Genomic DNA, 25342 nt, shown 5'->3' on the forward strand with positions numbered 1-25342 from the left:
AGTTTAGATTATGTTTTCCATGGAAGGACAAGTCTGACTGTTCATGGGCTGATTTTAAGAGGATTATTCTATTTTACAATTTCAATTCTAGATCACATTTTATATATGCTGCATGCCAAAAAAAAAAAAAAAAGAAAGAAAAAACTATCTTTTCTGGTGTGGAGGGGAAGAAAAACTAATATTCTACCTTACTAGTAGAGTTCAAAACAAGTTTTCACTGAGAGCCTTTTCAGTAAAAGTTGTTTTTTGAGCATTTGTCAGTTATTCTATTTCAGAAGAGTCAAAATTCAAGCACGACACATTTTGAAGGCTTTGCACACTCCTAAACCCCTGACGAGTCCTCTCATTCTGGAAGTGGGAATTTGAGTAGATACTGATTTGTCCTGTAGTATGGTAGATGACGGGGAGGTCTTTTCCAGTCAGGCACTCAGAACACAGGCCACACTGTATGTTCTCAACCAGTAACAATCATGCTGAGGACGAAGGACTCTCCGTTTGATGCAGACACAATTGTAATGGAGATGTAATTCTTTGCAATCAACTGACGGATAAATTGTTTGCTTTTTACTTTAAATAGGAAATTGTTTTCTAAAACTAAAATACTTGAATTGTCAGACAATATAATCTCAGCTTGTATTAGTTTTTGAATGCTCCCATCGAGGAAGTGTAACAATCCATGAAATGTGAATAAATGAAAAACAAAATCCCAGTGTGTGACAGTCTTATGTTCCTCTGTGATGCACTTGGCATTAATACAAGTCAGACAGACCTGAGGAAGAAGAATCACGCAGAAGCTGCAACCAGAAACTTCCTTGAACATGAGGAAGGTCGGCTTGGAGGCGAGTAAGAGACCAGTTTATTATCAGACTCCTTGCTGGGGGACGAGACTACTTGTAAACCATTCAGACCAAGGGTTTCTGTTGGATTAAAATCTTAACAGATTGGAATGGGAACAATTGATCCTTAATGGGCTAGTGTGCAAAGCATTGGCTAGGTGCTTTATATGTATTACCTTGGTTAGTCCTCACAGCAAACCTTTGAGACTTATTTTTTAACCTTTCCTACGTTACTCAGCATTTATTTGGTTTATAAGGGGTATTTTCTGGTTTAAAAAAATATTGCAGAGATTTAAGTTATCCATCAAAGTATTTTCCTGAACTATTAACATCTAATAGAAACTAAATGACACTAAGAGAATGTTATCTGAAGAGGAAGATTGCACCTAAACCGCAGCAGCCCTAGATACTCGGCTGCATGGCTGGGCTAGAACCCGGGTTCTCAAAGTGCTCCTGGGACTCACACATAGGAACTTGATGGAAATGCAAGCCCAGCCGGGCGCGGTGGCCCACGCCTGTAATCTAACACTTTGGGAGGCCAAAGCGGGTGGATCGCTTGAGCCTAGGAGTTGGAGACCAGCCTGTGCAACTGTTGGGAAAAGGGCTTGTGGGGTGCCTATATAAACTGGCCATAAAAATACAGGACACTAAGTTGTGGAAGCCACGAGAGGTCTCTGAGGAGGAAAGCCTCCTAATTGCCATCGTGTTCCCATGCTCAGAGCAAGACCTGCTCTCTTTGTAAACACTGTGTTCAAGGAGAAAGACACCTTTGAAACACTGGAATGTGGACAGACGTGCAGGCTCCTAGTTAAGCCCACTCCCACTAGCTACTCTCCGGTAAGTTAAAGATATGCTGTTTGAGCACAAAGGAGATTCATTTAAACCGCTATTGCTATAGATTATGCCTATGACGCACTGCCGCCCTTTCACTGTTTCGCCCTGAACATCTGCTTTTTAGATCTAAGTGATTGTACTCTATTAATAATGTAGAGCCCAGAGCTCTGAGCCTTTTGCAGCCTCCACATTTTGCAGCTGGCCCCTTGGCTCCCACCTTTACTCTTAACCTGTCTCTTCTCAATCCTTTGTCGCCACCAGACTTCGGGTACCCTACGGGTGGTGTTGAGGCGGGTACTCTACGGGTGGTGTTGAGGCTGGTCCCCAACATGCAACATAGCAAAACCCTGGCTCTACGAAGAATACAAGATTTAGCCAGGCATGATGGCATGCACCTGTCGGCCCAGCTACTTGGAAGGCTGAGGTGGGAGGATGGCTTGATCCCAGGAGGTGGAGGCTCCAGGGAGTGAGCAGTGATCATGCCACTGCACTCCAGCCTGGGTGACAAAGCAAGACCCTGTCTCAAAAAACCAAAAAAAAGGCAAACCCGGCTGGGCAAGGTAGCTCACGCCTATAATTGCAGCACTTTGGGAGGCTGAGGTGGGAAGATTGCTGAGCCCAGGAGTTAGAGACCAGCCCGGGCAACACAGCAAGACCCTGTCTCTTAAAAAAAAAAAAAAAAAAAAAAAAAAATTAATTAGCTGGGCATGGTGGTGGAAGGAATCGCTTAAGCCCAGGAGATCCAGGCTGTAGTAAGCCGTGGTTGCACCACTGTACTCCAATCTGGGTGACAGCAAGACCCTGTCCGTTCCCATCCCCCCCACCCCAAAAAGGCAAACCCATGGGCCCCAACTAGGCTACTGAATCAGCGCCTCAAGTTGGAGCCCATTATTCAAAATTGAGAGAGAATTCATATAAAATGCACCCCTTTAAAGTATATGATTCAGTGGCTTTTAGCATACTCACAGAGTTGTACAGCCATCATCACTGATGCCTAAGTATCTTCCTCACCAGTCTTCTGGGTTTGAACGTTGGGTTAGAGTGTGCATTAGGTGATCCTGAGGCATGCTCACATTTGGGAACCGCTGGCACATGCACTCCCGATGACTCCAAAGATGGCACATGAAATACCCCTTGGGCACGCCAGGAAGAAGTGGCAGTAGTTATCAGCGTTGCCAGCAACTACGCCAGCCTTTGGATGTAACCTTGTCTCACTTCAACATCGTCGCATCCCAGGAAGGAAAGTGGTGATTCTACTTGAGAAAACCCAGGCCCAGGGTTGAGTGTGTCTGAGGTGGTGCAGCTTGAGGTCCCAGCCCCACACACCTCTCCCCAGCGTGCCACATTAAGCGAGATGTAGGTGCCCACTAAATTACTCAACTGCACTGGCTTCTGGAAGTGGCTAAAATCTTTTAAGCAAAATTGTTTATTCAAAGTAGCATAAAATTTGGCGAAAAGCCATGGTTATTTCAAAATGAGCAACCTAATTGTTTTATTAAAGTCAGATTCCAAGAGGAAAGACCCCAGTCCACACAGGAAAGAAATCTCTTTAACCTGTTGGCTGATGGAGAGGCTAAGTCAGGGCGCAATGCAGTGATACTGTAAGGAAAGACAAGACAACATGATCCTTTCTTTATCCCCAGAAACAAGTATTTTCCCCTCCTCATGTAAATTTTCCAGCTGTTCTTGTCATTTTAACAATCAGGCACAAAGTACAGCATGTTACCACAGTCAACATGTCTATATACAATGAACTGTGTTATTATATGGATTGAGTTACATTCCCTTCCCTTCTCCTCCCAGTATAAGATTCCCAAAGGTTTTCCTTTCCAGTTAACTTTTTTCCTTCTAAGCTAGGGCATGACAGTAGTTCCTAAAAGCTCATCTAAGGATAAAGGAACCGAAATAGCAAATTAGCCTTCCAAGAGGAGGCAATGAATAGGAATGAGGTTCCTGCAGGCAGCTTCCAAGACAGAGACTCTCCCCAAATATCTATTAAACATTTTTCAGATGACTGCTTTAAAAGGACTTCCCTCCATCCTGGCTAACACAGTGAAACCGTCTCTACCAAAAATACAAAAAATTAGCCGGGCGCGGTGGCGGGCGCCTGTAGTCCCAGCTACTCAGGAGGCTGAGGCAGGAGAATGGCGTGAACCTGGGAGGCGGAGCTTGCAGTGGTGAGCGGAGATCGCGCCACTGCACTCCAGCCTAGGTGACAGAGCAAGACTCCGCCTCAAAAAAAAAAAAAAAAAAAAAGACTTCCCACTGTTCAACAAGAAGGGGGTTGACCTGGATGGCAAGGAAGTCTTCACCTGCTAGACCGCCTCCTTCCTAACCGCCATCTTCACGGGCTGCCTTTGGGGTTGTGGTCAGAAAATTCTCCTGGTCTGGTGTTTCTAAGGCAGTGACTGTTCCCAAGAAGTGTCATTGATGGAATGTCCCTTACTGTATTCCAGAATGCTTGCATTCCTCTCAGACCCTCTTTTCTCTGCCCCTCATTTTCCATTCTGCAACTTTCTGCGGTGTCTTAGGTCTTACACCCATCGCTGGTAACTAAGTCCATCTGACCATGGAAAGGAAAAGCTCAGTGTGAAACGCGACGATGAGGCTGCTTCCACCTACGAGGGCCTTGCAGTAGCAGGCTCGGAAGGATCAGCCGGAAAATGCGAGAGCCTGCTCGAGGTCCCCTCACCTGCCAAGCTGCAAGAGAGCCGCCTGCTGCATACACCTCATCTTCCGTTAGACCAGGCAGCTTACCCGGAGCCTGCAAAACCTGAACTTGGGACTCCTGGCCTCTATTCCATTGTTTTTCCACTTCTGTGAGGGTTAAGAAGTTCTCTGAAAAAGCTTGGGAAATTTTATAGTACGACTGAAAGGGTGTGCACTACTTTGTGGAGGCTGAAAGCTAAACTTGAAATGCATTTTTTTTTTTTTTTTTTTAAAGATGGAGTCTCTGTCACCCAGGCTGGATGGAGTGCAGTGGTGTGAGCTCGGCTCACTGCAACCTCTGCCTCCCGGGTTGAAGCAATTCTCCTGCCTCAGCCTCCCAAGTAGCTGAGACTACAGGTGCACATCACCATGTCCGGTTAATTTTTGTATTTTTAGTAGAGATGGGGGTTTCACCGTATGTTGGCCAGGCTGGTCTCGAACTCCTGACCTCAAGTGATCTGCCCGCCTTGGCCTCCTAAAGTGCTGGGATTACAGGCTTGAGCCACCGTGCCAGGCCTTGAAATGCATCTTGAAATGATTTAATTCTGCAAATATGGCATCTCTGGCCAAACCCCAGTCACTGACCCGCCCACCTCTTCTCGGACTCCTCACTGGCTCACAACAGGCAAAGCCAGCACACAGGGTGATTTTTCTCTGCCTCCAACACACTCCAGTTCGAAAAAGTAGCTTGTGTGAAAGCTCCAAAAAAAGTTTCAGCAATCACTGGGGGCAAATTAAGGTTCAATCATTAAATTATCGCTTTGCTATAATATCTGTATTTACCCTGAAATTCCCATTACAGAAAAAAATAAAGATTAGAGGAAGACACAGAAAAAAAAATTTAATATTCAGCATGCTAAACCACCTTTAAAAGAAACATGAAATCATAAAGCAAAGCTAACAGCCAACCAACAAATACCCCCTAGAAATGATCTCTACTGGATGTGAAAGATGGTTAATAAAGACGCGGTTGGTAATGCTTATGCAACTGGCAATTAGCATACCGAGCTATCCAGTGGAGGCCAGCATGGGTGTTTTTGCTAAAATACATGTTGTAGAAATTATAATTCATAGTGAAGAATCTCAACAGGTTTTCTTACAGATTTAATTACTCTCACACAAATAATTCATTCGGAAACCATAAAAGATACCTATTTACACCTAAACTGCCTGGTCTTCCAGAGCGGGGACTAAAGGGGCAGGGCCGGGAAGAAAGACAGCGAGCGCGCCCTGGGCTCTGTGGGGTTGCAGGGTCACTGTTATTTTGATCTGCTGAGCTCAAGGACTGGAAACAGAATAAAAATGCCTACTTGCCTTAGGCAGGATAAGAAGTAAACTCACCCATCAGCAGCTGCCTCCACTTCTGAGGCTTCACCTGCGGGAGGAGCTCTGAACCCAGCCCTGAGGCCACTCGGTGTCTTGAGGAGTTGCTCCAGGGCTCGGAGAAAGGGCTCAGGGGTCCTTTTGTCACTGAGGATCAAGTCAGCCAGTGAAAAATGAAAAGCCCCAGCAGGTGTCCATCACCCACTCCCAGGGGTCGTCTGCAGAGTCACGTGGCACTCTGGCCACCTGCTGAAGAGCTGCTGTCCCTCGAAGGGCAGTGGCTGCCCCTCCAGAGGCTGCTTCCATTCGAGCTCAAGGGCACGTGCCTTTCCTTATCTCGTGGAGTGTCCGTCCTATCAGGTGGTTGTTTATTACAGACTAGAGCAACAGGACAGGAAGAACCAACGGGCTGTCAAGAGAGACTTGGTTTTTGAAACAGGACATGAAAGCAAATCTCACCTACATTCGAAAATTGAGAAAAACGTCAGTGAAACCTGTTAAGTGCACTAAAAAGTTGGCAGATGTTTCATTTGTCTTTAAAGGATTTTGGCCAACAACTTAAAGCCACCATATTAGGATGTGGTCAAGGCAGTCAGTAGAATACACTGGCTGCACAGGGCCTTTCCTCTGGGACGTCTTTTAATGAAAAAAAAGTTTTACTTCGTTCTTCAAAAGTCTTCTACTAACTAGTCTATTTGTGATTAAAACAGCAAAAACAGATCCTGGTTTGAGTGCAGGTAGATTCTTTGGGGGAGGGCACCTCAGGAACGTGCCTTTATACCCTTCCCATGACTCCGTGTAGAAGGAAGCCTGACTCACAGTCTCTAAGAATCCAAAAGTGAGCGGTGACTTCACTCAGCAACCCATCCTGCCCCCAAGCTGACTTGGTTATAGAGCATCTTGCATCCTTTATGTTCTCGATTCTGACTACCTGTCACTCGTGTTTTAAATAATCTTCTTTTGAAATAATGAGCCTTAGCTGTCTTTGCAGGCAACTAGGCACTTCCAGCAGGACATGAGAATGTAAGATGGCCACTACCTGAACTTACAGGTGCTAAAAGAAGGTGTAAACGGAGACCATCTATCACCCATCAGAACCTAGAATCATCACATTCCTTTAAATGGAAAAGCCCACCCCACAACTTTCTTCTTAATGTTCTAAAAAGTGACACCTAGGTTTCTTGAAAACTGTGCTTCAATCCCAAATCCCCTTAAGACCAACATGCCTTAAAGGGGTTTTGGGTTTAAAGACCAATATGTCTTATTTTTTTTTTTTTTTTTTTTTTGAGACAGAGTTTCACTCTTGTTGCCCAGGCTAGAATGCAATGGCATGATCTCGGCTCACTGCAACCTCCGCCTTCTGGGTTCAGGTTATTCTCCTTCCTCAGCCTTCCGAGTAGCTGGGATTACAGGTGCCTGCCGCCATGTCCGGCTAATTTTTCTATCTTTAGTAGAGATGGGGTTTCACCTTGTTGGTCAGGCTGGTCTTGAACTCCTGACCTCAGGTGATCCACCAATCTCAGCCTCCCAAAGTGCTGGGATTACAGGCATGAGCCACTGCGCCCAGCCCCAATATGTCTTAAAGGGGGGTTGGGATTAAAGTACAGTTTTCCGTTGAGGAGACCTAAGGTCTTAAAGGGGTTTTGGGATCAAGTGTTCTGTTGAGGAAACCTAGGTGTCACCATGCATTAGTCTTCCCCGCATTACACAAAAGGCAAGTGTGTTCCCAGAAAAATTAAAGATGGTCTTACAAGAAGTACAAATGTGCCAACACCAGGACTTTGGGGGCCCTGGTTGTGGCCCTGCCACTTGTTACTCTATTACTTTATTCCACAAGTCATTTGTTACTTTGGAAAAACCAACCTGGGAGTAACACCTTACTGTCTAGTTCTCAAGTGGCTAAGTGGCTCTGAGCAAGTTTTAAATCCGGCATCGCAAGTACCCTCTGGAGAGGGATTTAGGGCCTGAGAAAGGCAGACTCCACCGAGTGTCTGTCCATCTGTCCGGGCAGCACCGTGTGGCTCAGCATGCAGGCCAGGCCGCATGCCTCGGTTGGACTCCCATCGCCGGCCCCTGCTGTTTGTTCTGGACAGTTCCTTGGTGCCTGTGTGCTGGTTTCCTCGTCTGTAAGATGGGGTCGGACAGGCAGCTGCACATGGTAGGCGCTATGTGTCAGCTATGAAACCGCCAGCCCGCCGTGTGCCCTGTTCACATGCCTTACAAATTGAGGGCTGATCTCTAAAACAGCATGATTTGCACACGTTTCTGTGACCAGCGAGTCCTTTCACACATCACTGTGACTGGTCCTCATGGTCACCCTGTGAGGCGGGCAGCATTTTCGCCATCGTACAGACGAGGAGCCCGGCTTGCTCTGAGCCATCCAGGAGTGCTGGCCAAGCCTCCGAGCTTGGCCAAATGCTGGCCCCAGGGGAGACGACCTTCTCCGGCCCCTCACCTCTGAGAACAGAGGGCGGGCCGCTGTGCTGCTCACGACCTGGACTGCCTCATCTTCCCACAGACAAGCTGTCAGGGCTGTGTTTCTCCCAAGATCCCCAGAACAACCAGGGGAAGAGTTCCTGAAGAAATGGGTATATTTTAGCCACATGAACACAAACTTGGAAGCAGCATTTGGTATCCCCAGAGAGCACTCAAATGGGGCTGGGCCACGCCTGGGGCTCCCTGAGGCTCTGTCCCCACACTTTGGGGCATGACATGACCTGACACTGTGCTGCCCTAAGACGTGGGTTTGGAACATGAAATCGTGCAGAGCTGAGCTGTCAGGCCTGAGCGGACACTGCTGGAGGAGAGAGAAAGTTCACATCCCCCACCAAGCCACGGTCTCGGACTAGGTTATTACAAAGGGCGAGGGGGAGGAGGGCATCCCAGGAGTCTAACATCCCACCCGACCTATGCAGAATGACGGGTGACCGCGCCCTGACCCAGCCACACACTTGAACCCTGGAGGCTTCAGTGAGGTAGGTGGTATCAGCCCCATTTCACAGGTGGGCAAACTGAGGCAGAATGAAATGCAATAGCTCGCTTTTAATAATAACATACAAAAGTCTGGAGAAAGCCCCAAAGTAGTCCCCTGTTCCCGGAGCCCAAAGAATAATCAGATGGGAGAACAAGCCCCTCCTCTTCCTTTTCCCCCACAGAGAAGATCCCTAAACACATGACTGGAACCCCTCAAATATTCCTGGGAACTTCACACAAAAACACATAGCAACAGAGACCCAGCTTCCAGTTTACTCCCAGCTGGGGAGGGGACAGGTCTGCTCTCGGGGAGGGTACCGTGCATCCTTGCAGATGGAAACGCCTTCATGCTGGACCAGGCCGAGGGCAGGCCTGGGGCTGAGCAGCTGCTCACACAAACCGATGGGGGTGCCCATGTGAGCCTCTGAGCAACTCCTCTGCCTCAGTGAGCTGGTCTGAGATGGGACCAGCACACGCCGTCAAAGGAAGTGAGCTCTAGGAAACCAGGGAAGATGAAGAGACACCCCTGCCCCCAAAAGACAGGGTCCCACCTAGAACCTTCCCGGGAGGATGCCAGCCCCACCCGACAGCAGACACCCTTTGGCAGATGTCCTGTTCTGCCCAGCTACCGAGGCCTCCCGACTACCCTCAGAATCCAAATTCTGGAGGTCCCTCCGTCCGAGGCCCAGCGTGGGATGTCCCAGGTTGGAGGTGTTGGCGGTGTTCTTTGGCTGGAAGCAAAAGGCCGTTCTGGCGGGATCAGGGCCGTCTGCTCAGCTGGAGGCCTTTCTGGAACTGGGCGTGGGTGAGGTATTCCCAGCCCAGGGCAAAGCCATCAAACTTCTTGTGTTCCCATCTCCTATTAGAACAAAGTGGTAAACTGGGGAGGATGAGCTGGGACTGACTCGGGTGCTGAAGTTCATCCGCACGGCATTCCAGAATCTTCCACTGGCTTTCCTCAAGAAGGTGTGGACAGTCTGATGTGCTGAGTGCCCTGGCTGGGTGGTTCCGCCTGCTGCTGGGGGGATGTGAACATAGATGCGCCGGTCTGGCCCCGCTCTGGGCATCAGCTGCTCCTCCCGCTCTCTCTCATGGCCGCTCGGCATCTCTACTCCTCTTTGGGTGCAGAGGGCTCTCCAGAGATGGGTGGGGGGCGATGGGCGGGGGGCACAGGGCGGAGCAGAGCCAGCAGGGGAGGGAAGAGGCACTTCAGTTTGGGCTGGTGTTCGTGGAGTCGGCCCTGGCCCCGGGAGTCGAGTGGCCTCGCCTGGCTGCGGCTCCAGCACTGGCGTGTCACAGAAGACCCCGGTGGCGGTGGACAGGTAGGCACTTGGCAGCACTCCCAGGGCTGGGCCCGGCCAGGGCTCTGCGCAGGCTCCGCACGCGGCTAGGTCATCAGGATGGGCTTCTGCCGAACTTCCAGGATGTCTAGGGCCGGCAGGAGGGAAGCAGGTGAGACAGTAACCCTCCACAGTGGTGAGTGCTATGGCCACGGCAGTGCCACTTCTGAAGGAAGCCTGCCTCAGCCACTCATGCGTCTCCTCTCCAGGCCTCACAGACTGCAGAGGAGAGGTGTCTCCACCATCCCTACCCCGCAGGACTGGGAAGTGGGCTCGCAGCAACGGCACACCCTGCAGGGCCTCAGGTACAAGCTGGTGTAGGGGCCAGAGCCACCGCCTGTCACAGCTGCTGCAGGCCTGGGTCGGCGAGGTGGCCTGAGAGCCTCCCCTCCCCCGTGAGTAACACACACCCGGGCATCTGTGGCCACTCAAGAGGGGACAACAGGTGCGCCAGAAAGGTGAAAAAAGGGAGGACCTCAGCTCTGGGAAAGCTACGGCTCCACCCAAAGTCTGAGACAAAGAGGCCAAGAGCCCTGCAAAGAAACCCAACCAACCGACAGGACGGGGCGGGATGACTGCGGGTGCCTCGCAAGTACCAAGGCCCTGGAGGCAGAGCGGGCTGTGAGGAGGTGCGGCTGCTTCCCCACATCAGCCAGCATTACCTGTTAAAATCCGATGCAGCGGCAAAGTGACGTAGGTTAAGTGTGCATAGAGAAGGAAGTTGCCATCTGCTCGGTTCAGCTTCAGCCAGGACCCGACCAGGGACCGTCCTGTGCCCGACAGGGACCGAGACCGCAGGTTGGTTGCATTGTGCAGATCAGCTGGAGGAAAGAAGGCCAGGTCAAGGCCCACAGCATGGGACGCAGGGGGAGCAGCAGGAGGCCAGCTGCCAGTCCAGGCTGAGGCCACACTCTGCTGAGGCTGGGACGCTCCTTACCAACACCCCCACACCAGCACCCATGCACTCCAGAGCTGCTGCCTCCTTGCCTATGACACCCCTCCCCGCTTCCTCTGGCCCAGACCCAGGCCTCCACCTCCAGGAAGACTTCTTTGGGCACCCCCTCAACTCTCCCTTCTCTGTCTCAAGCTCAGTCTCCTCCGGGGGGTCTGGCACACACAGTGTGTAATTCTCTGCTTCTCCGGGCCCTGTCCCTGGAACTGGGCACCGCCACCTGCAGAGCATGGGAGCAGCAAGGTTGAGCCGACCTGCACCGTCACCCAGTCTTGTGGTCCAGGCTGGGGGAACCTGCCCCAAAGAGGCAGACTAGGGCAGTGATCAGTACTTCTTACTGATTCAGGAACGGGCCCAGGTGGGGAAGGGGCTTGCCCAAGTTCACACAAGAGCAGGTAGAGGCCAGTGCTGGAGTCCCTGACCTGGGCTAGGGCCTTGAGCAGGTGGGACCCCTGCTTCTTGGTCCCAGGGGTCAGGACAGACTGCCACCTCTTCTGATCAGTGCTGCAGCCCCAGCTCCCTGCTGGAGGAGGTGCTCGGTGGGAGTTGTCAGTGAATCTTTCATGTCCTTTTTTTTTTTTTTTTTTTTTTTTTGAGATGCAATCTCACTCTTGGCCAGGCTTGAGTGCAGTGGCACGATCTCGGCTCACCGCAACCTCCGCCTCCCAGGTTCAAGAGATTCTCCTGCCTCAGCCTCCCAAGTAGCTGGGATTATAGGCGCCCACCACCATGCCTGGCTTATTTTTTTGTATTTTTAGTAGAGACGGGGTTTCACCATGTTGGCCAGGCTGGTCTCGAACTCCTGACCTCAGGTGATCCACCCGCCTTGGCCTTGCTAACTGCTGGGATTACAGGCGTGAGCCACTGTGCCTGGCCAATCCTTCACTTCCATACACTCAACAGACACACACATAGTGCGGAGCCAGGCGCCTGCTGGGTCCTGAGGATGACAGTGAGGAAGGCACGTGGTCCATGCCAGCAGAGCATGGCAGAACCTCCCAACCTGTCTGTGACGGCCACCCCTGTCCCCAAGGAGCCATTTCCCACAGGGACTGCTGAGTGGCATTTTAAATATGCTAATCTGACTGTGTCACTCCCTTGCATAAAACCCCTCAGAGGCCTCCCTGGGGACTCTGGGAAACGACTCCTGTATTCTGGAAGGTCACTGAGCGAAGACAGGGAGCAGGCACAGGTGCTCAGGAGAGAGTGCAGACTGCGCCTGGGCAGGACTAAGGGGCATGGGAACACCCAGATACAGACACCCGGAATCCAGGGGACAGGGGCACAGGGAGGCCAGGGGTAGGCTGCACGAGTGGCGACTCTGTCACCACAGAGCACATGGTCCTGGGAGGCTGCACAGAGCCAGGAGGGCCAGGCCTCACCCTGAGGGCGAGCTGGCCCAAAGCAGCACAAGGGAGGGGAGCCCTCCTCTCTCCCTCCACACCCCATGTGTGCAGAGCCATCAGATCACCCATCCGCTTTCTTCCTTAAGCTGAAAGGCCTTAGAAAGGTGGGAAATCCCCTGAAACTGACCAATTGCTGCACACCTGTGCTCCAAGCACTCTGCCAAGGAGACGCCTGAGCCCACCAGGACGGGACCCCCAGAGGCAGCCATTTCTGTCTGTCCCCAGCTCTACCCTCAGCTCCTGGAGGGCTACCTGGCACATGGCACCCACTCTCTAAGTGTTGCTGAATGAACAAATGAATGAATGAATGAATGACTGGTCTGGATCAAGAGGAGACTGAAGGGCGCGGGGGCCCTAGGGCACGGAGTGGGGGGTCACCTCCACTGTCGTCCTCCCGGAAGAACTCCTCGCTGTCATTGGCCGAATGTGACTTCTTCATCTCAGCGATCCGGTTCCGGGGCACCTTCCTCTTGAGGGATGGGGAGAAGAAGGCGGGCCGGTTGTTCCGTTCTGGGGTGGGGGGCGTGCTGAAGGAGGTCACCTGGGAACAAGCAGCCAAAGTCACCAGAGTAGCAGAACAGCCCCCTACCCAGGGGTCCCAATGCCCCTCCTCTCCCGCCCTCAAACAACCCGACACAGCCCAGGGAAGAGGCCGCTCGGCCAGGAGGACCCAGCCCCAGCCGGCCCGTGCTAGGTGGGGCCTAGAGACTGGAAGATGCGTTCCAGCCCAGGGACCAGTAGGACACCTGGCCACCAGTGCTGCCCGAGGAGGGGCCAGGCTGCTGCCGCAAATGGCAGAAGACCCCCCCCCCCCCGCCCTGGGCCTCAAACAGTGGGTAGGGGGTGTTCAAGCACAAAGTAACAACAGCTGCTGACACCGAGTGAGCACCGGCCCCAACACGGACCCACTGAGCCTCCAGCTCCGTGAGACAGGGGCTAGCGTCAGCCCATCTGACAGAGGGGGAAACTAAGGCAGGGACCGAGACCCTGGCTTGCCTGTGATCACCAAGCAGGACGGCAGCAGCCCCGTCTTCTGTCCCCCAGGGCCACGCTCCTCATCCTACTTCTCAGGGCTGACGTGGCCCCATCCCTCTCATTCCCAGCACCCTTCACAGGAAATACTGTGCTAAATGGCTCTATGCCTCTGTCTTCTCCCCACTTCCAATCACGTTTGGTTCTGTTCACCGAACATTCACACCCATTCAGGGCCAGGCAGGCACAGCACTAAGGACAGACAGGCACACTGCAGGTCCCTGCCCTCAAGGAGCTCACAGTCTGCTGGGGTGACAGACTCAGAGTGACAACCATAGACAGCATGCTGGCTGTGGAGACAGAGAAGCACAGGATACACGAAGCACAGAGGCAAAAGGGATCCACAGCCTGGGAAATCAGGGAAGGCTTCCCGGAGGAGACGCCGCTGGAGCTGGGTCTTGAAGGACGAGTAGGAGTTCGCCAGGTGAAGAAGGGGGGGAAGGGCGTTCCAGCCAGAGGGAACTTGGCCCATCTCCTCCCTCCTCCCCATGCCAACAATAATCTGAGGAGCAGGATGAGCTGGGACTGAGACTTCGGGAGCCCCGTCAGCCTCCTCGTCACGGCTCCGACATCCACCAAAGTCCTGGCAGCTGCTGGGCTCCAGACGGTGTTCCCACAAGCCGGGGAAGGTTTTTAAAAGATAAAAGAAACAAACAGCAGCAACCACAATACACAGAGTCGGCATGTGTCACACACTGGCTCCAGACGACCCCGCCGGAGATGGAGACAGGTAATAGCAGGCGCACAGGTGGCAGTCCCCAGGGGCCAGCCCTGCTGCTGACCCTATGTGACCCTAGCACGCCCCTCCCCCGAACCCCAGGGCTGCCCAGCTGCTAAGGCACCAGGGACTTTCACACCCCTCACAGCAACTCCCACTGGACAGATGGGAAAACCAAGGCTCAGGTAGGTCTAGTGACCTGTGGTCACTCAGTCGTCAGGCTGTGGCTGGAGGTGGCACCCGGGTTTGTCCAGCCCAGAGCTCAGGTCACATCTTCGTAAGGACTTTCACACACACATTTTGTCAGAGTCCCAGGGGGTAATTTAGGACTAGGGAGAAGAACCAGGCCCTTTATCTCGGAAACAAACTCAGAAATATAAACCACCTCATTTCAAAGACAAGAGAGGCCCCTGCCTGGAATTCTCACCCATCTTTGCAAAAAATAGCACTTGCTGTCTTTGGCTTGCAAAACACATTCATTGCAGAAGATACCTCCCCCCGCAAAAAAGATATACAGAAGAGAAAGAAAACCAACATCTGACCACCTGGAGATATGCATGGTTCAGATCTTTCTCGAACTAAAAGTGTAACAAACGCACACTCCCTCATCTCAGGCATGCCTGCGGTAATGCATCATTTACATTCCCGTGCGTCTGCTTTCCAAGTAGGTCAACAGCAACTACGGCAGCTGCCACCTGGGAATCCTCCTGAGGGCCAAGCCCCGGATTCCTCAGAGCCTCCCAAATACTGAAGGGGCAGGTATCCTCGTGCCCTGTTTCTAGATGAGAACACCGAGGCTTGGAGAGGAAAACAGACACACCCAAGGTTATGAGAGCAGCAGAGCAGGATTCTGGCTGTGGGTGGCGTCTCTCCTGGACAACGGTCGGGCAAGACTGCCCCTGGACCCGTGCCAAGGGCGCCCCCCTGCCCAGCACACCTGTCCTCTTCCAAGAACTACAGCTCTGGGCAACCCCTCTGGAAGAACCAGGCAGAGCAAAGCAGCCAGTGGGCTGGAGACCTTCTCCTGTCTGTACCCCACCAAAGGCTTCTGGGAACAAAGCTGCTGCTGACCTCAGCCTTCCACCCTGGGGAAGGAGAGTGGCCTAGACAGAGCAGGGCCCCAAGCCCAGTGCTATCCCAGAGACCTTGTGACCTGGGGCAAGCTGGCAAGTCTGGTTTCCAGGTGTGCGAGGCAGGAACGCCTCTCCTGCAGCAGTGCCTCGTACAAACCGCGGGGCAAAGAGCTGGATGGTCTAGGCCTCTGCATGCTCTGGCTGACCCTCAGTCACCATCATCCCCACCTGACTCACCGGGGAAGGCTGGCCATGTGCCCACGCTCACCCAGCAGGTCCACCCAGGCAGGCGCAAGGGCCAGGCCTGGGTGCCCAGCCAGTCTCTTCTGCCCACTGGCCCTATGGACTCAGCCTGGCTCTGTGGCATCTCAGGGAGGCAGAAAGAGCTCTGGCCCAACACCAGCCTGCGGTGTGACCTTGGCCAGGCACAGCCCTCCAGGTCTGCAAGGCAGGAACGCCTCCCCTGCAGCAGCGCCTCCTACAAACCGCTGGGCAAAGAGAAGGGCTGGGTGGTCCGGGCCTCCGCACGCTCGGCACCTCGGCCTGCGCACTGGTGGTTGGGGATGACAACACCTATGTCCCCAGGGGGCCGTGAGCAGGGGGGAGACGGTGGAAAGTGAACCCAAGGGACGGGAGCCCCCGCCCCCAGCCGTGCAGCCCTTACCCGCTCGTGCATGGGCGAAGCTGGGCTGGAGTCCTCTTCAGTCCCACAGGGGGACGTGTCACCTGTGGACACTCGGCTGACCGCCATCTCGGCGTGGCCCTTGCCCTGGGGGCCCTTCATGCGCACAAACTCCATGTTGCTGTACTTGTAGAAGCCAAACGACATCTTCTGTGCCATGCGGGCGGCCACGCTCACCTGGGGGCCGGTGCGGGGCAGCCAGAGTCAGGGAGGTGGCGATGGCTCCATGGGGCCCCTCCCCAGGACATGAACAGCCAGGGTGACCATCCCTCGAAAAGCAGGGGCTGCCCGGGAGGGAGGGTCTGAGCCGGCAGGCGGGGCAGCTGGAATGGACCCATATCCCTGCCTGGTGCCCCTCCCACTGCCCCATGAACCACGGACCAGGCTGAGGACAGGGCCCCAGGCTGGCAGTGAGGCTGGCTGCGGATGGCGCCCGCTGGGGGAGAGCGGCCTGCCCACATCTGCTTGCTTAGTTGGGGTGACTCGGAGCGCTCCCAGGGCCAGTCGCAGGAAGCAAGTGGCCGTGAGGAGGGGACAGCGACACCATCAGCCGTCACTTCCCAGGTAACTAGAGACTGAGGAGGGAGTCCCCGCTCACGTTTCAGATGAAGGCAAGTGGCCCGCATGGGCTGAGGCCGACCATGAAGAATGACGTTAAGAGGGCCAGGGAGCGCCTAGAAGGAGCCCGGAGGGGCTGCAGGTAGCCCTGGCGGCTGCTACCACGCATAAGCAGGCTGGGAGGCCCCACGGTATGGACCAAGGTGGGCTGTGGAGCCGCCGTCCCCAGGCCCAGAAGAACACCCGTGAGGCCGCCCCGCACTCACCCGGTTGTCGTACACCTTCTTGAGCGCCTCGTAGCGGATGGAGCCCTGAAAGATGACCCCCTGGAACGTGTTGGTTTTGTCACTGGCCACCAGCTCCACGCAGACCATCTCTCCTTCCCCCACAGTCATGTCGCTGAACACCTGGGCCAGGGCACAAAGAGACAGGGACGTGACCATCAGCTCCCACCGCCCACACCACAGCCTGGCCCAACTGGCAGGGAGGGCTGCTCAGAAAACCCCATTTTGCAGGAGACAACTGGCTGTCACACACTCCTGTGGCCCCACGCCCTCCGAGCCCCACAGGACAGGAACAGCCTCACACTGGGGCAGGGTCTGAGCAGCAGGGGAGGACAGGGACCCTTACGGAGACTCTGGGACTGGCAGAAGACGCACGCCCTCATCACGGTTCACCAGCACCGTCAGCCACCGTCTGGGCCGCTCCACACCGCCTAGGGGTGCCCAGCCCTGCCTGCCACATCTTCGAGGCTCCTGTGTGGCCAAAGGCTCAGTGTGGTGGCAGGGTGACTGCCCACCTGGGGTGACACCACCAGACTAAGGTGCCACAGGCCCCATCCTGCCGCCTTCCCGAGTCATTGCTCCCAGGGCCTGGTGCACAGACTGTGAGCTCCAAGGTCACAAAGACTTAAATGCAAATCTCAGCTCTGCCACGCAGGAGCTACGTGTGCCTGGGGAGGGAACATGACCTCCCTGAACCTGGGATCTTCCTGCAGACGCGCACGCCTTCCTCCTAAGTCCTCAGGGCCCTGAGCGCCTTGGATGCGCACAAGGACCCCGACCACGGCCTCAACAGAGGAGAGACACGAGTGGGCAGAGCAGGGAGTGAGCTGCGACTGGCTCCCTCCCCGCCCTCCCAGTGCTCTGTGTTTCTCGGTGAGTCTCCTGCCCAAGCCCATTTCCCAAACCTTAAAACAAAGGCTTGGCCCAGATAACTCCGGAAACCCCATCCCTCTTTGACATCCTAGGATTCCAAGTCAGTGCAGGCGTGGGGGCGCTTCTTTATCATTTACTAGCATTAATAATGGCTCCTCCCGCCCGGGCAGTGCTTCTTGCGAGAGTTTACGAGGCATCCTCCCACCCAGGAGCCTTTTAGTCTTCAGCCCTGACGGTGAGCAGGACAGATGGTCATGACACTGATTTTACAGAGGAGGAAATGGAGGCTGCGCCGGGGGAATTCACTTGCCCACAAGCAAACGCTGGGAAGACCGCGAGCCACGTCTGCCTCAGCCGGACTCTTCCCGGCTCCAAGCCACCCACGCCTTTCTGCAAGGCTAAGGCTGGGGGGAGAAGCGCCTAACACCCATCTCACGAGAAGGGGAAGCTACAGAGAGAGGCCCTGTACAGAGCTCACCTCCTCGAAGCTGTCAATCATGAAGAAGATGTTGGGGTAGCTGATCTTGGACTCCTCCCCCTTGCTGTCCATGGGGTGTTTACTGGGGGACGCGAACACTTGCTGGAAGAAAGCAGATTTGGAGGACAAGTGAGGCCCCACCCGGCACACACGCCCAGAGCCAGTCCAAAGCCAGAGACCTACCCGGAGATGTGGGGGACAAGGTGGTTCTGTGCTCCTCGAATGGGATACAGGATCCCAGGAGCTGAGCGGATTTCTGGAGTCAGACCCCTCACCTCGGGGGCAGAGAAGTAAGCAGGAGGACTTGTCTCTCTCAAATGCTGGGCAGCCAGAGGTCTGCCACGCCCAGGCTGAACTGGCAGTTAGGAGGCTGGGGGCTCTGGCGCCAGGGCTCACCTGAGATTTCTTCTTATGGATGTGAATGTCCCCGCCGTCAGCACGTGTGCACACCGCACAGGTCACCATGTAGTCCAGCTGGAAGAGGGCACGGGTCAGCGTGCAGGGAGGGGTCAGCCGTCCCTCGGGGCCAATCCGCAGCCCCACCCATCCCACCCCATACCTTCTGCAGGATGAGATTCAGGCAGACGCTCTCCTCCCAGTCGATGTCAGGGTCTCCCAGGCCTGGCAGCTTCTTGGAGTCCCGCCGGTACACCTCCACCTCCACCTCAGGCTCAGCTGCCTGCGAGGCCCAGAGCAGAAGTGAGTGCCCAGGGCACACTGTGGCACTCTTCTTCTTCCCTGACTACTATGCAGGCATTACGATGGACAAGGACTCCAATTCTTTTTTATTATTATTTTTTGAGACAGGGTCTCGCACTGCTGCCCACGCTAGAGGGCAGTGGTGCAGTCACAGCTAACTGTAGCCTCAACCTCCTGGGCTCAAATGATCCTCCCACCTCAGCCTCCCAAGCAACAGGGACCACAGGCACATGTTACCACACCCGGCTAATTTTTAAAAATTTTTGTAGACGTGGAGTTTCGCCATGTTGTCCAGGCTGGTCTCAAACTCCTGGGCTCAGGTGATCCTCCTGCCTCGACCTCCCAAAGTGCTGGGATTACAGGTGTGAGCCACCGTGCCCAGCCAGAACTCCAATTCTTGCTCCCCGGTTCTCTAGCGACGGGAGATGGGACCCGGGGGCCATCCATTCTCACTGAGCCTCAGTTTCTTCATCTGTACAATGGACTAAGGGCATCTTCCCCTCAAAGCTGTCATAATGATTTAAAGAGCTAATATTTGCTAAGTGGCATCAATGATAATAGTGACACCTACTGAGGTCTTAGTGGACGGCGGGGTCTGGGCTACACATTTTACAAATTAATCCTTTTAAAGCAACCCTGCAATGCAGGTATCATTAGCCCCATTTTAACAGATCAGAGTCAAATTTACTGAAGATCAATAATAAATACATATCAGAGAGAAACCAAAGCATGTCTACACCTCTCCTGGGAGACTGGCTTTCATTTTTTTTTTTTTTTTTTTTTGAGACAGAATCTCACTCCATCTGTCACCCAGGCTACAGTGCAACGTCTTGGCTCACTGCAATCTCCGCCTCCTGGATTCAAGTGATTCTCCTGCCTCAGCCTCCTGAGTAGCTGGGATTACAGGCACATGCCACCACACCTGTCTACTTTTTGTATTTTTGGTAGAGACAGGGTTTCACCATGTTGGCCAGGCTGGTCTCGAACTCCTGACCTCAGATCATCTGCCCCTGTCGGCCTCCCAAAGTGCTGGGATTACAAGCATGGGCCACCATGCCTGGCCTCAATTTATTTATTTATTTATTTTTGAGATGGAGTCTCACTCTGTCACCCGGGCTGGAGTACAGTGGCACAATCTTGGCTTACTGCAACCTCTACCTCTTGGGTTCATGTGATTCTCCTGCCCCAGCCTCCCAAGTAGCTGGGATTACAGGTCTCTGCCACCACACCTGGTTAATTTTTTTTTTTGTATTTTTAATAGAGACGGGGTTTCACCATGTTGGCCACGCTGATCTCCAACTCCTGACCTCAAGTGATCTACCCACCTCGGCCTCCCAAAGTGCTGGGATTACAGGCGTGAGCCACTGAGCCCAGCCTGGCTTTCAATTTTGAAGCAGCTGTGCTGACTGGGGGCCTCTGGTCCTGGGTGCTCTCACTGACTCGGGCTCTGAGGGGCTGGGCACTGCTGGGCCCTCTTGCAGGTGCACAGGCCTGCGCCCCCCTGCCAGGGGCAGAGCTCGGGTCTATGGAAAGAGGTGCAGGAGTCCAACCTTGCCTAGGAGTGAGAAACAGACGTCCCCGGGTCGGGGGGCCTCCCACTTCCACCGCCTGTATGGTTCTGCAGTCACCCCGAGCCCCTGAGCTGAGAGTCCTGGGGTTCACAACTCTGCTGTTCCTCCTGGTCTCACTTCATTGACCTGTTCATTTGCTTTTGCTCAGCAAAGCGCTGTGGACTCAGTGAATGAAAAGCTCATGGGCACGATCACACGGCTGTTCAGGGCAGCACCACAGCACAGGCAGGCGAAAGAGCAGGTTCCCCATCAGAAAGGTGCCCGTGTGCGCACCAAAGCCAGGCCCAAGAGAACACTGGGAGCTGCCCGGTACCCACTGACAGGAGGGTGGCCAGGCCGCCATGGTACACTCCGCAGGCATTACCCAGCAGTGAGACCAGATTACAACCACCTGTGTCAACAGGCATGACTCACAAACATGACACAGGGAGAAAGAAGCCTGAAACAGCATATACTGCCCGATTCCAATGTACGAGCTGGGAGAACAGGCAGAACCCACCGGCTCTACGCGCACGAGCTGTGAGAACAAGCAGAACCCGCCAACTCCACACACACGAGCTATGAGAACAGGCAGAACCACCAACCCCACACACGGGAGCTGTGAGAACAGGCAGAACCCGCCCGGGAAGTGTGAGGAGGCAGAGCAGCAGCTGCCCAGGGGGAGGGTGAGCCCTGGGGTGGGGTGAAGGGGCCTCGGCGTTCTCATCACACTCTGTATCTGGGGGCTGGTGAAACCAGGTGTTCAGTCTAAGAAAAATCAAGCTGTGTACACGTCTTTGTTTTTCTGTGTAGACGTTATATTGAGAACAATCTACCAAAAAGGAAGAAGTGAGACTGGGGACAGGGCTTCGCCGCTGGCAAGCTGTGTGACCCCAGGAAGCTTCCTCCCTGTCTCTGAGCTTTGGTTTTCTGAGTGGGTGGGAAGATGATCTGCACCTTAGGATCCTGAGGTGTCATGTGACCGTGATACAGGGCTCGGGCCACCAGCACAGAGCCAGCAGCACACAGAGCCAGGTCCCCCTCCTGCCAAAGGCACACAATGGGCTGCCCAGGAACACGGATTGTTTTGTCCAGGGCTGGAGGAAACAGAGGGCAGGGAATCCAGGACATCCCTCCCTAGGAAATGCTGGACTGGGGATGTCCCTCGGGCCCTGGAGGACTGCAGGGTTCCCAGCATCCTGTCCCCCTGACACTGCAGCTCCTGACCATCCACCCTCCCCTGCTAGGTGCAGGAGGCCCAGCTGGTTGCTATGGCGACTGGGTACCAGCGGGATGGGCATGGGGAGGGGGCGGGAAGCAGCCAGGCTGCCGCAGAGGACTTGCAGTGCGCAGGCGCCTCTGCGGGGCCCCCACCTCCACCCAGGGCTCAGGGCTTTTGCCGGGGGGGGGGGGGTCTCCCCATCTCCCCGTCAATGCCTCCAGCCTGCCCCCTGCAGGCCACCCTCAGCACTGCAGCCCGGCAAGCTGGGAAAAATGCCAAGTTGGGGCGGCCCCAGGACCCACCCACCAGGCCCTGCAATCTCCATTGGCCCACTCTGGAAGGTCCCATGTGGCACTCGTCACACACCCTCCTGCTCTGCACTGGCTGGTCCCTCCACAGGGCGTGTCCTCAGCCCACTGCTGCCCGCTCTCTCTGTCCTACAACCCGCCCGCCAGATGTCACCTTCTGCACTCCCCCCACCACCGCCACCCTGCTCCTCTTCCCACCATCACAGCACTGATGGCTCCGTACCACTGGCTATACCGTCTGTCTGTCCAAACAGACTGAGGCCAGATAGGAGTCATTTCTGTGCTCCCAGCACTGAGTGTGGGGGGGCATCTGCACATGGCTCACAGTGGGTGTTCAATGGAACATTCTAGCATGTGAACAGCTGGACTGCCACCTGCTCCCGTGGGACTCAGGCTTCCCTCACTGACCTCGACACCGCCAAATTTTCAGCAGAGCTTGGATGTGGCCCCATCCCCTCTGCTCCAAATTCCTCAGGCCTGGATCCAGGGCTGCGCTTTCTCAGTGGATGGGCTCTCACCTTTAACTTCTCCTCCACCCAAGACAGACCCCTCATCTGCCGTTCCTTTCTCCTCCCCCTACCCCAGCCTATCCAGGGTGCACACAACCTGTCCTCCCACCTCCCTGTCTGCCCTCTTGACCAGAGTCGTGACCTCTCTGGAATCAAAATTCAAAGTACAGCTGAGAGTGTCTCAAATGCGCCAAGTCCTCATTAGAGCCCCTGCTTGCAACAGACTCTGCCTTGGGGAAAAGACCAACATTTGGGGGTGGGGGAAAGGTTCTCTGCAACCTGAACTCCAGCAGAAGCTGAGAGGCCGGAGTGGACGGAGGCAGGGGCAGGGTCCACAGCCCTGGGACGACAGAGGGCCTGAGCCTCTGGGTTCCGGCTCCCATGGGTGAGAGGAGTGTCTCCCCCAGAACTGTGCTGAGGTTAGAGGAGCCTGTGCCCGCCATGAGGGTCACGGACAGTGAGGATCCTGAGGCACCAGCCACCTCCCTGCCAAGGGCACTCATAGGGTCACGCCAACCCCAAACATCCCAGCCTCCCAGGTGTCCACAATGGGAGGGCCCTCACCTTTCCGGGCACCTGCCCTGATCCCCTTTTACTCCAGACAGGAGATGACCTGGAGTGTCATATGGTAAACCAGGGGGAAACAAGACTGGCCTTGAAAGCTGGTCTCTCAACTGCACACCCAGACAGGGCGGGCGTGGCAGCAGGTTCTAAGGAGCCCTGAGCCAGCTCCAGAAGGTTCTTAGGGATCCCATCACCAGTCAGGCCTCCTCTTCGTCCCTCCCAGAAAGCATTCCCTGCCTGCCTGAGTGTGGCTCTAGTCCCTGCACACCTGCCACTGAAACTGCTGCGCCAAGGCCGCCACCCCTCCCTGGTACCAAGTCCAATGGACCCTTCAGACACTGCACCCCACTGGCTGCACCCAGGTCTCCAGACCTCCCCTCCTGGGGTGCCCTCCCCTCTCCTGGCTCTTCCCCCACCTCTTGGCCAGTTGTTCATGGTCTCCTGCTGGTCCCTCCAAAGTGGGGCTAGCTCAGGGCTCGGGGCCAGCATGCAGGCACCCAGGCCTGTCCACTTGTAGAAAATCCATCCCGCACGTGTTCAGGCTCAGAAAACGGGCCCGAGGCAAGGCCAGGCTCCAAGTAATCCCTGCATGAGCCTCTGCCAGCAAACCATGGCCCTGGAGTCACAGAGCCAGGCAGGCTGCAAGTTCCAGACCTGGCTCCACCGCCCTCTCATTTCTTGTTTTTAAAGGAAAACAAAAGCATTTCCATGTCTGGCATATGGGGTTGCTTAAACATTTTACAAACTGCAAAAGCTTGTGAAAAACAGAGAAGGAAGCATGCAAAATGTATTTTATTAGCTCCTCCCACACTTCAATTTAGTGGATGAAATATGTTAGGTGAATCACTTCATCTCCGAGCCCTCCATTTCCTCATCTGTAAAAGGGATAAGAACACCCACCCTGTTGAGTTGTTGGGACTTCACAATGAGGCTAAGAAGAAGAGAGCTCAGCACTATGTCCAGATGATGGCGAGGGCTCGATAAGTGGAAGGCACCGTCATCATCGCCACCGAGTCAGGTCACCCTGCCATGGCCAAGGGAGGGCGCTGGGCTCTGGAGTCCGACCTTTGCTCTACCATCTATTGACTAATTATAAGAGGCCAGCCGAGTCAGCTGTCTCTGAACCTGTTTCCTCAAAGCTACGACGGTGACAGCAATCACTGCCCTTCAGGGTCACAGTGAAGATGAATGACAATGTGTACAGACACCCAGCACATCCAGATTTGCACATCAGACTGTCTACACAGTTCCTGGAATACAGTAGGTGCTCAATAAATATCACTCACCCTCTGATACGAATGAGCACTGTAGGAAAGCCCACATGCACGCCGAGAGCAGACACCACAGGGATGCTTGGGGCACAGACGCAGGGGCAGGGGCCGGGGCCGGGGGTCACTCACCTTCCTCCCGTCTGCACAGCTTTCGCTGGAGTACGCCAGCTTCCGGCGCACGTAGAAAAGCATGTCGTCCTGCCGGGGAGCCCATTTCTCCATGAAGTAGGTGGAGAACATCCAAGTCCAGAAGACGATGCGGTCATCCTTGAAGCACCCTGCAGAGGGAGGCCAGACAGGAGTGAGGAAGGACGGCCACCCTGGCCCTTGCAGCATAGCCTTGGCCAAGCTGTGCCCATACCCCCACATTTCTGGCCAGAAATTTTCGAGGGCTCTGAGATGCGCTGCCCCTCCCTCACCACTCCTGACCCCCACCCATGGAGCATCCAGAGAGGCTGGAGGACACCTCCCAGGAGGCCCAGTTCCTCCGCCCAGCAGCAGCCTGAGAGCCCATGCTCCCAGCCCCACAGCTGAGCCCGACTCCAGCCTGAGGATGAATCAGCAGCTTCAGAGGAAAAGGAAAATCCCGAGGAGCCAGGAACGCCACTGGCTGGCTGCTGGAAGCCGGGAAGGCTTGGCTGGGAGGGGGAGCCTTTGGTGAGGCAGGGCTCTCACCAACATCTCTCACCCCCACCCACTCCCCCTGGCTGCGGCAGTCCCAATGGGAACACGACTTAAAGGGACAGCCGCCCTCCAGCCAGCCAAGGCTGCAGGCGGGAACCGCGGGGAGACAGCACCCGCCCCACCCCTGCCCCACGTCTGCGCAGCTTCGTGCTCATCTGATCCTCAAAGGGACTTCCCCTTCTATTACAAATAGTATTTCTTTATGATAAATATTTGTAATATTTTCCTGCAAAAGAGAAAAAGCCCACAGGCTTTAGTAGGGAAGATCTGGGTTTCCGTTCCAGCGCTGCCGCTGGTGATGAGACAATGGGCGGGGGCTCTGAGCCACAGGTTCCTCAGGGCACATGCAGACAAACCGAGACCACGGGCACACAGCAGGATCAACATAGGTGGGGCTGTCCCCTCTCTAGACAGATTCAACACTTCAAAATATGCAGCCAAGCTCTCTCTTATCAACTCAGTAG

The 25342-nt window shown here is 54.7% G+C and overlaps 2 protein-coding genes across 2 annotated transcripts in view; one reads left to right on the forward strand and one right to left on the reverse strand.

The window, feature by feature from the left end:
- Window positions 1–8724: 8724 nt before the first annotated feature.
- On the reverse strand, window positions 8725–24880 carry KIAA0930 (KIAA0930 ortholog). Its single transcript, XM_032139500.2, has 10 exons — window positions 24630–24880; window positions 24324–24472; window positions 18631–18750; window positions 18468–18545; window positions 18072–18173; window positions 16703–16843; window positions 15861–16055; window positions 12752–12914; window positions 10678–10836; window positions 8725–10103 (listed from the first exon to the last, which is right to left on the reverse strand). Exons 1-10 carry the CDS (start codon window positions 24706–24708, stop codon window positions 10063–10065), a joined length of 1227 nt encoding a protein of 408 aa, XP_031995391.1. The 5' UTR covers window positions 24709–24880; the 3' UTR covers window positions 8725–10062.
- A 35-nt stretch (window positions 24881–24915) lies between these two features.
- The window catches only part of LOC116458342 (rho GTPase-activating protein 8-like), a 3992-nt gene continuing 3565 nt past the window's right edge, over window positions 24916–25342 (forward strand). The window contains exon 1 of the mRNA XM_032137969.2: window positions 24916–25011. Coding sequence (XP_031993860.1) covers window positions 24916–25011 — 96 coding nt within the window. The remainder of the gene's footprint in view (window positions 25012–25342) is intronic.

Source organism: Hylobates moloch, unplaced genomic scaffold (genome assembly GCF_009828535.3).
Source record: "Hylobates moloch isolate HMO894 unplaced genomic scaffold, HMol_V3 SCAFFOLD_19, whole genome shotgun sequence".
Taxonomy (NCBI): Eukaryota; Metazoa; Chordata; class Mammalia; order Primates; family Hylobatidae; genus Hylobates; species Hylobates moloch.